The sequence below is a fragment of the Panicum virgatum genome, chromosome 9N (genome assembly GCF_016808335.1).
Source record: "Panicum virgatum strain AP13 chromosome 9N, P.virgatum_v5, whole genome shotgun sequence".
Lineage (NCBI taxonomy): Eukaryota > Viridiplantae > Streptophyta > Magnoliopsida > Poales > Poaceae > Panicum > Panicum virgatum.
Window position 1 is genome coordinate 20,202,199 of NC_053153.1, and position 14,811 is coordinate 20,217,009.

The 14,811-nt window shown below is 54.2% G+C and overlaps 1 protein-coding gene across 1 annotated transcript; it reads right to left on the reverse strand.

Moving 5' to 3' along the window:
- Positions 1–7,558: 7,558 nt before the first annotated feature.
- On the reverse strand, positions 7,559–9,682 carry LOC120688427 (cytochrome P450 89A2-like). Its single transcript, XM_039970747.1, has one exon. It carries the CDS (start codon positions 9,611–9,613, stop codon positions 8,033–8,035), a length of 1,581 nt encoding a protein of 526 aa, XP_039826681.1. The 5' UTR covers positions 9,614–9,682; the 3' UTR covers positions 7,559–8,032.
- Positions 9,683–14,811: the final 5,129 nt, after the last annotated feature.

Genomic DNA, 14,811 nt, shown 5'->3' on the forward strand with positions numbered 1-14,811 from the left:
AGCGGGTGTTGCCGATGATGGGGTCGACAACAAGCGGGTACCGTCCCGGGTGTGGGACGTAGTCGGGGTGGTCCTTGCGGCCGAAGGAAATAGTGTCCTCCGACCAGTCGAGGTAGGATGCCGTGGCCTTGGTGACGGAGAAGACTTCCCTGCGCTCACGCTTGTGTTGCCGAGAGGTCATGTTTGTCGTCGGTCCTCCAAAGATGAAGAAGGCGTTCTCCACCGGGGGGAACTCGTCGTCTCCACCTTTGTCGCCAGCATCCTTCTTCTTGTCCTCATCGCGATGCGCGACACAGTTATAGCATTTCCGGAGCATCCCGCACTGCTATAGAGTGTGGTTGACCGAGCCCTTGTGGTAAGGGCACGGCTTCTTGAGCATGTCGTCAAACAGGCCGCCACCGCCTCGAGGGGGGCCTCGAGGTCCTTTGCGGTCCGGGGCAGCGACGAAGGCCTCGTCAGAGTCTTCGGCCTGCCCCGGTCCACGCTGGTTTGGTGGGGCCGGCTTTTTCCCTTTCTTCCCCCGCTTTTGTTTCTTGGCGGGGGCGTTGGTCTTGGCGTTGCTGCCCTCTGCGGGCGCATCTTCCTTGCGCTTGTTCGGCTTGTCATCGAAAATGGCACCAACGGCCTCCTCGCCGGCGGTGTAGTTGGTGACAGCATCGAACAACTCATTAGTGTTGGCGGGACGGCTTCGCGCAAGCTCGTGCACCAGATTCCTGCACGTCGTGCCCTCGAGGAAGGCATTGATGACCTCGACGTGGGTGACGCTGGGGAGCTCGGTGCATTGCTTAGAGAAGCGCCGCACGTAGTCGCGCAGGGACTCATTGGGCTTCTGCCGGCACCCTTTGAGGTCCCAGGAGTTCCCATGGCGCATGTACGTGCCCTGGAAGTTGCCCACGAAGATCTGGACTAAGTCGGCCCAGTTGTGGATCTGGTCCTCGGGCAAGTGCTCGAGCCACATTCGTGTGGCATCAGCAAGGTGAAGGGGAAGGTTGCGGATGATGACTGCATCGTCCGTCGCACCGCCCAGCTGGCATGCTAGGCGGTAGTCGTTGAGCCAGACTGCGGGATCAGTCTCGCCCGAGTACTTGACGAGGGTGGTGGGCTATCGAAAGCGTGGGGGGAAAGGAGCGGTACGAATCTCCCGGCTGAACACACGGGTGCCCGGAGGCTCCGGTGACTCGCCCCTATCATGTTTGGGGTCGAAACGTCCATCCCGTCGAGGGGTGTACTTCCTGCCATTGATGATGTTACGGGCGTCGTCGTTGCCGGCATGTCCGCGCGTGTCGTGGAGTCGCTCCCTTGCGGAAGTCTTTCCGATGCCGTCGTGCACCGAGGGTGCCTTCGCACCGTGCGCTGCGACTGCCTTTCCCATCCCTCCTGGTGGAGTGTGCACCGAAACCTCGTGGTCCTGCCGTGCAGTCCCACCGGCCTGCTTCGGGACTATCGAGCGCATGCGAGATGCAGAGCTCTCGGCCTGCTGCATAGCAGCTTGCTCGATGAGCACCTGTGCCTCAAGGCGCAGGTTGCATCCCGAAGTCATCGACGGCTCGGGCATTGCTTGGAGTAGGTAGGCCGCAACGACGAGTTTTTCGCCGGCCATTTTCAGTTCCGGAGGTTTGTCGATGTTGTCATCGGCTAGGATCCGCTCCCGGGCAACGCGTGCCGCCGCCTGGGCATGTGCGCCATGCGCGGTGCGCTGCTGCTCGAGTGCGGTGCGCAGCTCCTATGTCTGCCGATGCTGCTCGTCGAGCTTGGCTTGAAGCTCCTTGAGCTGCGCCAGCTGTGCCTGCCGCACCGCCGAGCTTGACGAAGAAAAAGCGGTCGCGGCCGGCACCACTGGTTGGTTTGCCTACGCGTCTGCCCCGCCGTTCCCGTCATTGCTCGGAGCGTTGTCGTTTTGCCCGTCCGCGAGCTCGGCCATGAAGCACTCCCGAGTGGGATCGTAATCCCCCTCACTAGAGTCCTTGAAGCAGGTGAGGCAGTAAGCCACCGCGAGCTGGAACGAGCGGAAAGCGTCGGGGTCACGGACCCCGGAGTAGTCCTCGGCCTCGTCGGCTGTGAAGTTGTCCATGAAGAAGCTGATGTCGTCGGCGATCAAGCTCGCCGTCTCGGGGTAGGAGTCGTCAGGAGATGATGCGATGAGGTTACAGATCGACAGGAGGTGATGACCCGGCAGATCCTCGTACTCGGCGAAGTTGGTGCTGGACGAATAGGCGTAGGTGGCAGCGTTGTGCATCCCGAAGGAAAAGGGCGATAGCGCAGTCGTGCCCCCCCTGGGAGGCACTGGGGCTGCAGTCGATGATGGTGCCGGTGTAGATGACGCCGAGGCACGTGATGACGAAGCGGTGGCCCCGTCGGCTGCGACGCTGAGCTGCAACATGGCAACCTCAACCCACGTGGGGGAGCTGAGGCGTGCCGCCCGGCGCCACTCCATGCGCGCTTGTCGAGAGTGCTAGCCCGAGCGCCTGTTGCGCCGGGCTGGTGAAGTCAAAGTGTCAGGGTTGCGTCTGGGCGAGAGGAGCTCCATGAGGTAACCGTTGCCGGTTGCTTTGAACTCAAGACTCCCGAACCGAATCACGTATCCCGCTGGGAGCGGATTCGAGGCGCCCATGGGGAATGGGTTGGATCTGCTCCCCATCCCTGGAGATCAAATGGGAACAAAAGAGAAAATGTCATGCAGCGACCCCTACCTAGCGTGCCAACTGTCGGTGTCCTCACCCAGCGGGCCGGACCCAACTAGTGATGATGCTGCGTGTTCCTCGTCCCAAATGTTGATGGAAGAGGCAACACAGTAACGCACGGGTTTATCCTGGTTCCGGCTGTGGGGCCGTACGTCCAACAATGGGGTGTGCGAGAGCACTGTACTATCTTGCACCGGGGGTGCCTGTAGTAGGGGGTACAAACAAGGCGAGAGAGGGAGGGAAGCTCCCAAGTCTTCTGCTAGAGGAGGAGTTGATTGAGGCGAGTGCCAATATCGGGGCTCAGAAGAGCGTATGTGCTCTGTGAGTAGTGCTAAGCGTTGTGTTCTACCGAATGGGCCGACCCCCTTAAAGGAAAGCCCGCCTCCTCCTTTTATAGACACAAGGAGAGATGGTGTACATGCACAGGGGATCGTGGAAGTCGTTGTCTTCTACCCGAATCGCGGGGGTGCAGTGGTCGAGCACTGTGGGAAGTACACTGTGGGGTATGGCGCCGGGCGTGTCAGTCGTCCTGGGCATCGTCTTTGGTCTTGCGGAGATCGCGACGGCGTCTTGGCGGCTCCAGCGGGCGGCGTGGTCGTTGCTGTGGGGGGTACCGTCCTCCAGGCGTGGCGTGGCGGCGTTCCGAGGGTCCTACAGGCCAGGGTCTTGTCCTGGTCAAGACCGGAGCCGCTTCCGAGGGTTGTGCCCATGCCGTTCGAGGGCTCCGCGGAAGGGAAAGTACGAAGGAGGTATGGAGAGTTGGCAGTATAGTAGCAGGAGCAGTGCCGAGTACGTCTTGCACTGCGTTGCAGGTTCCCACAGTGTCGTCACAGCGTCCGGAATGGCGGAGCAGTGAACGGAGTTGGCGGACGAGACTCCGGTCACAGCCACTGTGGGGAATGGCGGCCTGACGCCATCTGACCCGGGCACTGTGGAGGAGTGGTTGGCATTAATGCCTCCGTACGGCGGGCAGGTGAGCGGAAGGACCGTTTGTCCTTTCCGTCGAGGGGTGGCCTCGAGCGAGGCGGAGACGATCCGCCTCACCGAGGGTGGGCTCGCTACCCTCGAGCGAGGCGGAGGCGCGGGGCGCAGTCAAGGGCTTCGGCGGGGAGCCCTCGAGCGAGGCAGAGATCACCCTGCGGGTCCGAGGGGGTGTGGATGGGCCGCACTGCGTACGTGGGCCGCGTGTTGGGCTTCTTTGAGTCTTTTCCTTTCTTCCAGATTGGAAGGAGACTGTAGGCCTTCGTGGGCCCAGTTGCCAAATACGTGTTTGTGTTTTTAGGGCAATTTTAGTCCCCTGATTAGGGTGCCCCTAATCATGATACCCGACACCACTCTAATAGCCAACCCATATAATAGTTGGCTGTATATGTGCCTGCACCAGTAATACTTGATTCATCTTCCTTCTCCTCTCTAGGGGTGGGCATTCGGGTTACCCGAAATATTCGGGTCGGGTTTTTTGGTTTTTCAAAAATTTAGGTTTTGAAAACTGAAACCCAAAAATTACCCGAAAAAAAGAAAACCCGACAATTTGTGTACCCGCAATTTTGGGTTCGGGTAATCCCGAATTACCCGATATTAACGAGCCAACAAGCTGCTTGTCGTGATGTCACCGGCATCTAGGTTCTAGAATAAGGTTTTAGAGGGAAAAAAAAGATGACCAAATACAATGAAAAGGAATCCAAAATCAATCACCGAGACACCATCCTGTTCCTTTTCAGTCTAGCCACACAAAGATCCAATCATATAAAAATATCCCAAATCAATTACCGTTGTTGTGTGGTAGTCAAAAGAGGCTATGATATAGGCAAAGGCAAAAGAGGCTGATACAGGTCATGAATTCACGAGGTGCAAGCTATGTGTAATGCAATGATATATTATGAGAATGACATGTAACCGTCAAAGACATCTTATGCCTGATATTTTTGGTGATTTTCTTAATGAAGGATATCCATCTATGAGAGTTTTTTTTATATCTTGACAAATGGCGAAAATGATATGACTAATCTATTTAAGTTGGGGTATGGTTTTATGTGAGTACGAAATTGTCCTCATGAATTAAAAATGACTACTCCAGAATAGAAAATGTTACAAGCGATAGTTTGGAGAAAAAACTAGTAATAGATAAGCCACTGGATTGTAGAAGACTTATGGTCTTTGTAATTTACCAATGTGTGTTAGGTTGATCATCATATGCTTAATTTGTATGTCTTAATATAGGTTAATCATGAATATATTATATATGAATCTAATAAAAATACATAACAACTTTATAGAAGAGAACATTCAATAATCTTTTTGGTCTAGAAATAGATGATATGAAGTTAGTAATGGATGCATTCAACAAACTTAACTTACTAAATGCTATCATGTAAATTTTTTCTGATAAAAGAAATTAAGGACGCTCAATTGCTCAGTAACCTATAATTTCACATGGCAAAATATTTGAAAGGTGAAAGAGAAAGTTTGATCTTTTACATGTCTTTTCTGACTCAAATATGTCATAGTAATATTTGAGTGTAGCAAGCTCATCACTTTTTCTGAAATATCTGACATTAGAGACTGGTTGTCAACTTTTTCATTTTCCAGTTCTCTAAAATTGACAAGAGTAACAAGTAAATTCTTGTTCTTATTAAAAAAATCTAGCTGAAGAAGTTTTAAGAGAACAAACTCATTAAGTCTGGAATTCTCTGCCTCCAAGAATTAGCTTTGGCTTTCAAGACTCAGGACTATTTGGGACTCTCTTTAGAGCATCTCTTCAAGAATTCTTCTCTCAACAACAGCTTCTCGTTCATTTTCCAATTCTCTTTGGAGCCAATTCAAGGCTAAAGGCTAATGTAAAATTTAGGGCCTGTTTGGTTGAGCTGTGAGTGTGAAAAAAAAGCTACTACGAGCTATGGAAAAGCTGACTTTGAGTTGGGAACTGTAAGAAAGTTGAAAGCTGTTTCGTTTAAGCACTGTGAGCCGTGCAAAAGCTGACTTGTCAAAATATTGATGTGGTGGCAAGTCATAGTGGTCATTCTACGTGTAAAGGCATCCGTTCTTGTAAAAGTACTAGATCTTGAGGGGCTCCAAAACCGGGGAGGCTATTCATCGCAGGCGCGAGTGCGACGCGACGCATCGCAGAAGAGGCGCTGCGTCGCTGCAGGTGGGCCCGCGCACTGTGCATCTTCAACCTTGCGCTTGCGATGGTTGGGGCCGCCAGCGAGCTAGGGGTGGGGGAGGGGGTGGCCGGCGAGGGGTGGGAGGTGGGCGGGCCGGCCGCCGGCGAGGTCGCCGGCGGCCGGGGTGGTGGCGGGAGGCGGCGGAGCTTTAGGTTTCGGGTTGCTGGGGGTGAGGCGGGCTCCATGGTCGCCGGATCTAGAGGAGAGGCCCGGGGGGCGGCCCGGCGGCGGCGGCGGTTCGGCCCGGGGGGGCGCGGCGGCGCCGCCGGCCGGCCGGGGCCGGATTACCGATGGGTGGTGGCCGGCGGCAGGGGTGAGAGAAGGCGGCAGCGGTGCTGGACAGACGGCGTGGCGGCAAGATTGGTTAGCGTGGCGGTGGTGGAAGGCGGCAGCGGAGGCAGCGGAGGCCGCCGGAGCCGAGGGAGGCGCTCGACGGCGGGGGCGGTCGGGGGTGCTCGGCTGTCGGCTCTCAGAGAGTGATGAATAGATGCCCCCTCCAAAACCGGTTCCTTGAGGACTCGTGCCAAACGCATATCAGGGAAGCGCTCCAGCGGCTCTAGCCCCGTGAAACATGGAGACTGCAACACTTTGGACGAGCCGGAGCCAGAAATCGTAGGTCAGTGCGGCTTCGGCCGCAGCCCTGCGTCCCGCACCTAACCTTTGCCGCCAAGCTTCAAAGTAATTACAACATTTTTGCCACCGCACAGTTCTCTTCCATCGGCTCAGCCCGCACGCGGCGGTGGTTGTGAATCCACTCCGACTACGTTAGCACGTAGGGAGGCCACTCCGAGCGGCGAAATCAATGGATCCACTGAGAAGGAGGTTGATCGAGGGATTAGGGATGGCGGATGGTCTGTCCTACAGCTGGTTGGAGCTGCGGCGGCCAAGCAAGCCATGGTGGTCGGACCGAGCATGGTGGCGCGGCACCCGGGCAGGGCGCTACGGCTGTGACGGGCATGGTAACCGGACAAGGCATGGCGCACGCGCCGGCCGGTCCAGGGGGAAGCGGCATGGATGCGCCGTGGACCAGCTTTCCTGCAGCCGCCCCAACCTCATTCGCATGGGCATGGCCTGGCATCCCCGCATCCGGTTTCGACGCCGGCATGCTTCCCGGAGGTGCGGCCGTGGTGGATGGCGGGTGTCCACCGGATTGGTGGAGCACTTGGCACCATTCAAGATTGCAAGTTATCATGTTCCATATTGGAGGAGGGGTCCTGCTCAACGTGGTGAGCATGAGCACTTTAATCATTTGCATTCAAGTACACGGTTTTCTTTGTTGAAAATGAAGTGGAAAATGCTTGTCATGATGCCGACTTTTCCATTGGTTAAGCAAAAGACTATTGTGTGCTACAACCATGTGCCTCCATAACTTCATTCGTGAGAACAATGCACGAGATATATTTTCCCAGATGTGATCGGAATCCTGATTATGTGCCCACTATACCGGCAAAATATACATGAAATCTTCATTCCAAAATACAAGTGATACATCAACTCCAGAATCTGAGAATCGGTCCATGGATAGATTCCGTGGTAACCTTGCACAAGCAATCTTTCTTTCTAGATCATCGTGAGCATGTATCCATGGTGACTCTATTCGGCTGGCTATGGCTGGTAGCTGGTGCTGATTTGTTGTGAGAGAAAAATATTGCTGGCTGGCTAGTTGATGCTGATTTGGTGTGAGAAAAAAATACTGCTAGCTGGTTGGCTGACTTTGGATTGACACCCTTTTTAAATTACTCTACAATATTATCTCTCCAAGCATTTTGACCTCTCCAAAATTACACGTCAAATAGCCGAGGCATATTGGATATTTAACCTCTCTCATGTATTCATAAAAAATAAGGCGAAACTGTTTTGCCAAACGCCAAGCTCAGCTAGAGGAGTCGAAACCGGAGGTGTTTTTGCAGCAGCCAAAGTCTGCCAAAGGTCCTTACAAATTTTGATGTGCTCCTATGGATTATCCTCTGCCACGCTTCTGCTAGGTTCTAGCAACGAGGTTACTGTTAGTTGAGAAGAAGATGTGGAGCAATGTGACCTGCGAAAGGAAAGGTGGTTTGAACGCAAGGAACTGGGGCTGGCCTGCTAGAAAGAAGCCAAAAGGATGGCATGACTACTTCCTTCAGACGCTGTGAAGGCTTTGGGGCAATCCTGCTTGCAGACTGTACATGAATTGCCTTCACCGATTCACCCAGTGGCTCTGCGCACCAGCCGCGCGCGGAGCGGTTTCTTCATGACGGTGGTGAACTCGCGCGTCTCGGTGAAGTCCACCTCCTCGCCGGGCACCTCTTTCCATTCGAATTCCCTGACCAAGTTGGCAACGAAGTACTCCAGGTGAAGCATGGCGATGCCGAGCCCGGCGCAGATCCGCCGCCCGACGCCGAAGGGCATCATCTTGATCTCCCTACTGCCAGTCACGTCCACGCCCTCGCCGTCGCCGCCGGGCAAGAACCGCTCCGGCTCGAACTCCATGGGCCTGTCCCACTCCCGCTCGTCCCGGCCCATCTCCGCCACCGTGAAGTTCACCGTCGCGCCCTTGGGGATCAGGTACCCGCCGACCTCGATGTCCTCCACCGCCTTGTGCGCCAGCAGGAAGTGCGCAGGAGGGTGCCGGCGCAGCCCCTCGAGGACGACGGCCTTGAGGTACAGCATCCTGTGCGTGTCCTCCTCGCCGACCTCCTCCTGCTCGTCGCCGCACGTCGCCTTGATCTCGCTGTAGAGCTTCTCCTGGACGGCCGGGTTCTTGACCAGCTCGGCCATGATCCACTGCAGCGCGGTGGACGTCGTGTCGGTCCCGGCGGTGAGGAACTCGGAGCAGAGGTTTGCCATCTCTTGGTCCGTGAGCGCGCGGTCCCCCTCGTCGGGGAGCCTGATGTCGAGCAGCGTGTCCACGTACGAGTGCTCGAACGTCGTCTCCTTGTCTGGTGCCGCCGCAGCACCGCCGCCGCCTGGGTTGTCCAGCCGCTTCTTGCGCTCCCGCCGCGCCTCGATGAGGGGCAGGAAGAGCTCCTTCTGGCGCCGCCGAGCATCAATCCCCTTCTGGAGGCGGCCGCGGAAGAGGATCCTGGTCAGCGCCGGCAAGAACGTGAACGTGTTCGCGTTCCGGGCCACGAACATGAGCCAGGCGTGCTGCGCGGCCGCGATGGCGCGCACCGCGGGCTCGCCCAGCCGCTCGCCGAAGCACATGAGCACGAGGAGGCAGAACATGGCGTGCCGGAACGCCTCCATCACGGGGGGCGGCGCCCGCGCCTGGGCCTCCTCGGCCTCCCGCCCGAGCGTCTCCGCGAGCGCGCGGCGCACCCACGCGCGCGCGGGCGCGAACAGCCGGACCCGCGACGGGTGCAGCGTCTCGGCGACGAGGTTGCGGCGGAGGAGACGCCACACGGGCCCGTAGCTGGACCGCGAGATGGTGTTGTCGCCCTCCCCCAGGAGCGCGCGCGTGGCGGCCGGGCGGTCGGCGAGCGCCGCCCCGCTCTCGACCAGGGTAGCGTGCGCGAGGCGGCGGTCGGCGACGAAGATCGAGAGGGTGGAGCCCACGCGCAGTGAGACGACGGGCCCGTGCCGCGCGACGAGGCGCCGGAGCAGGGCCTCCACGTCGGACGAGGAGCGCCTCAGCAGCAGCAGGTTGCCGAGGAGCGGCAGGCCCGGCGGGCCCGGCGGGAGGCGGGCGCCGTTCTTGCCCCTGCGGGCCCCGCGCTGGTTCGCGAGCAGGAGCGCGGCGAGGGGCAGGAGGAGGAGGGCGGCGAGGAGGAGGAGCTGTGTGTCCATGGCCAAGTCTTCTTGCTCGGCCCAGCTTCCCGGCCTCGTCAATGAACGCCGATGAGTATGTAGCTGTGGACTTGGGGAGGAAATGGATCAAGGCCGTGTTTAGATCAAACGCAAAATTTTGCATGGGAATCTTCCCAATTTGAAGTACTAAATGAAATCTATTTATAAAACTTTTGCATAGATGGGTTGTAAATCGCGAGACGAATCTAATGATGCTAATTAATCCATGATTACTCAATAATTAGCGGATGGTTACTGTAGCATCACTGTTGCAAATCATGAATTAAGTATGCTCATTAGATGCGTCTCGCGATTTACAGCTCAACCAATGCAAAAAGTTTTGTAAATAGACTTCATTTGATATTTTAAATTAGTAAAATTCCTTTTCACTTTAATGCGTTTATGGTTTTTTTGCATTTACGGGTGGTTCTAAACACACCCCAAGCTTAAGAGACTCGGTGCCTATCGACGTCAAGGCTGATGGAATTGATTCCATGTCAACTGTAAAAGCGACACCGGCAATTTGTCTGCACAAAACAGGATACAGGCCTGTTTGGATGCCTGCTATAATTCTAGCGCTAGAAGAGAATCTTTTCTGCATGAAGGATTGAATGAAGTCTATTTGTAAAAAAATTTTAGGGATGGGTATAACTTTTTGCGACGAATCTAATGACGGTAATTAATCGATGATTTGCTACAGTGATGCTACAGTGATCATCCTCTAATCACGCGGTCAAAGGCCTCATTAGATTCTTCAGCATCACTAGCGCAGGAGTTCTGGAGTTGTTTTTTAAACTGACTTTATTTGACACCGTAATAAACGATCAAAGTATCACTATTCACTAGCGCGCTAAAAAACCAAACGTACCGAAAGCGAGCAGCCAGCCCGATGCATCGAGCACGGATCAGATCAGTGTGTGGGCGCCAGAGAATCTCTTTCAGGAATAATTTAACGTCGTTCTCTCTTTCAGGAATAATTTAACGTCGTTGTGCAGTACAGATAGAGATGGTGTGTTTAGATCTTTTGGTGTAATTTTTTTTAAAAAAATTACTATTTCAGAGTACTAAAAAAATTTAATTATAAATTTTTTTTTCACGGATGGATTGTAAATCGCAAGATGAATCTAATAAACCAAATGAATCTATAATTAATTCATAATAATTACTGTAGCATCACTGTTGCAAATTTTGGATTAAATAAAGTCATTATATTTATCTCACGATTTACAACCATCCGTGCAAATAGTTTTACAAATAAATTTTGTTTAGTACTCCATGCATGTGTCCAAACATTCGACGTGGCGTTTTTGGGTGTAAAATTTTGAAATCTAATTGTGCAGAGCTGGAAGAGATGTTGGCAAAGCTTTAAGTGGTGATTCGTCATGAGCAGAATAGAGCACGCTAATCACACCTCCCGGCAACTACATACAAATGGTTTGCTCAAGTCCTGCAAAATTACAAAACTCCTATTTTTTTTGTTCCCCTCTTGTTTCAAATAGTGGCTAGTGGCTACAGTGTAAAACAACGATGACCACTCTCAATAAGTACTTCATATTCAGATTAAAATAGCGCACTGAAAATCGAGCCTCATATTACAGTAATTTTTCCACAGTCAGTAGCAATCTACTGAAGATTGTGGAAGACTTCAGTTCCACCTCTGGGTGCAGACTCGCAAGAACGGCAGGAGCTATCCTCCATCCTGGGACGAGAATTCCTGGCCAACGAGAACGGATCCAATACAAGGACAGAGAATGTTGGTTATATCAGTGCAGTTAAGACAGGGAATAAGATTTGATGATAAGTGCCCCGGTACTCCGTTTCCAAGAAGACAAATAAGCACAAATGAGCATGCATATAGTTAGGGGAATGCTACAGCCAGTGTACGATACACCAAAACCAATTCAACAATGCACCAATTGACTCAACAAGTCAACATTCAAGTTACTATTTACATATGCGCAAAACCGCACACAGACTTCAGTCAAATTTGTAGTACATCACCAAATGTGAAATTTAGGTAAATAAGTGAGCACTCTGGCATGGAGCTTCCTTGAGACAAAAGGTGACCACGGACCCCTTGATTTGGAATTTCCTTTAGAAATCAATAAATAGTAACAAAAACAGCAAATCTTTCGGTCTTTTTTTTTTGAAGAAGGGTTCAGCCTGCTTTTATAGAAAGGGAATAAAATGTTCGTGCAATCTTTCGTTACATAATGTGCAGTTTACGTAATTTGGGTCTAATAAATTTGCAGGGGATGGACAATTATCAAAACTGAAAAGCACTTGTACACCAAGTTTGACACCAAGTTTGATGGACTAATAAATTTTTGAATAAGACGAGTGGTCAAACTTATAATCGAAAAAGCCAAACGATCTATAATTTAGAACGGAGGGAGTATCAGTTACTCAGCAGGAGCAACAGCTAGGAAATGGACTTGTGTTGGCAATTGTAGCTGGATTCCTTGGGAGCCCTTGATGCATTAATCGCACTAGAACATTAGGCGCACCATGCGCGCCCTACCGTTTAAACAATCAAATATAAGTAAATCGAAGATAATAAATGTGCAATACAGAACAACAAAAAAGTGAAGATATTCACTGGCAAAAATATTGCATATTAAATGAAGGTACTTATCTATGCCGGAGTACAAACTTCTGTAATCACATGATTTGAAAATACTAAATTAACCAAGATATGTAAATATGCAAATAACTATAGTTCCAGACCTGAATGATCTAGACAGCATGAAATTCAGAGCCAAGATGATCCAACATGTTACAAACATCCGTGATAGTACTAATTACTAATTATAACAGTTTCATAGATTTGTTCTTGAATAGCAGTGTCGGGTACCACGATTAGGGACACCCTAATCGGGGCACTAAGATCGCTTTAAAACGCAAACACATATTAAGACAACTGGGCCCACAAAGACCCACGGCCTCCTTCCAATCTGAAAGAAAGGAAAGGACTCAAAGTAGCCTAGCGTGCGGCCCATTCACATCCCCCTCGAACCCGCGGAACGATCTCCGCCTCGCTCGAGGGTAGCGAATCTACCCTCGAGCGGGTAAGCCATCTCCGCCTCGCTCGAGGGTCCCTCTCGTGCCCGCTGGGCAATCTCCGCTTCGCTCGAGAGTAGCGGATCTATCCTCGAGCGGGTGACTCATCTCCGCCTCGCTCGAGGCCACCCCTCGGCGCAAGGGACAAACAGCCCCGCCACCCAACCACTCGCCGTACGAAGGCATTAAAGGCCAGCCACTCCGCCACGACGCCCAGGACAGACGGCGTCAGGCTGCCACTCCCACAGTGGATGTGACCGGGGTCCCATCCGCTGATTTCGGTCACCGCTCCGCCATCCCGCCCGAAGGCTGTAGCGACACTGTGGGACATGCGACGCGAGACAAGACGGGCTCGGCACTGCTCCCGTAACTGTTTTGCCGACACCGACCATCCGGACTCGCCTCCCACTGGGGAAGGGGTCCGGCGACACGTGTCCTTCCGAGAGGAGCGCTCAGCACACACGGACGAAGCCCCGGACCTCCCCCCTTGAGGAGCCCAGGACCTCCACGTATCCCCCGGACCTTCTAGTGTGCACGCCCGCACTCCGACCAGGGGGTCCGGGGCCGTCACGCGCCACCACTACCGCTGGTGCATGCAGGACCCTAGTCTGAAGGGCCCACCGAATGCCATCGCGCCATATATAGAAGACCATGCACCAGCGACGACCACGCCACCTGCGGGGGCTGGCAGGACGACCGGCACGATCTTCGCAGGACCAAGGACGATATCCAGGATGACGGGCGCGCGCCGCCTTCCCACAGTGTATTTCTTACAGTGTCCGACCACTGTACCCCCGCGATTCAGGGGAGGACGGCGACTTCCATGCCCCACTCATGTACGCTGCCCCTCCTTGTGACTATAAAAGGAGGAGGCGGGCTCCCCTTAGCTGGGTCTAGTCTCTCTGGTCTCTCTGGTCTCTCTAGTCTCTCTGGGCTCTCTGGCTTCTCACTTCCAAAAGAACATTCAAGGACTACTAAGCACTCATCTCAACCGACTCCACTTCTAGCAGAGACTTGGGAGCTTCCCTCCCTCTCTCACCTCGCTTGTATCCCCTACTGCAAGCACTCCGGGTGCAAGATAATACAGTGCCCTCGCACACCCCCCTTTGCTGGACGTACGGCCCCGCGGCCGAAACCAGGATAAACCGTGCGTTACTGTGTTGCCTCTTGCATCATCATCTGGGACGAGGAAACACGCAGCATTTACTAGTTGGGATCCGGGCCCCCGGGTCGGAACACCGACAGTTGGCGCACCAGGTAGGGGGAGCTGCGTGACATTTTTCTCTTTTTCCCTTTTGATCTCCAGGGATGGCGAGGAGATCCAACCCATACCCCATGGGTGGTCTCGGATCCGCTCCCAGCGGGATCTGTGATCTGGTTCGGGAGTCTCGAGTTCAGAGCGGCCGGTAACGATTACCTCATGCGGCTCCTCTCGCCCAGAAGCAACCCCATCATTCCGACTTTACCAGCCCGGCACAACAGGCGCTCGGGTCAGCGTTCGCGACAAGCACGCGCGAAGCGGCGTCGCGCGGCACGCCACAGCTCCCCCACGTGGGTCGAGGCTGGCATGTCGCAACTCGGCGTCACGGCCCACGGAGCCACCGTGTCGTCATCACGTGCCTCGGCGTCATCTGCGCTGGCATCGTCACCTGCTGCGGCACTAGTACCTCCCGGGGGGGCTCGACCTTGGCGTCGCCCATTCCCTTCGGGATGCGCAACGCTGCCGCCCACGCCTCGTCAACCAGCGCTAACTTCATCAAGCATGAGGATCCGCCGGGTCATCATCTTCTGTCGATCCGCAGCCTCATCGCGTCGTCTCCCGACGAATCCTACCCCGAGACGGCGAGCTCGATCGCCCACGACGTCAACTTCTTCATGAACAACTTCACGGCCGAGGAGGCCGAGGACTACTTCGGGGTTCGCGACCCCGACGCTCTTCGCTCGTTCCAGCTGGCGACGGCTTACTGCCTCACCTGCTCCGAAGACTCCAGCGAGGGGGATTTCGATCCTTCCCGGGAGTGCTTCATGGCGGACCTTGCGGACGAGCAGAACGACAACGCCCCGAGCAACGACGGGGACGGCGGGGCGGACACGCGGGCAAAGCAACCGGTGGTCCAGGCTGCAGCCCCTTCCTCGTC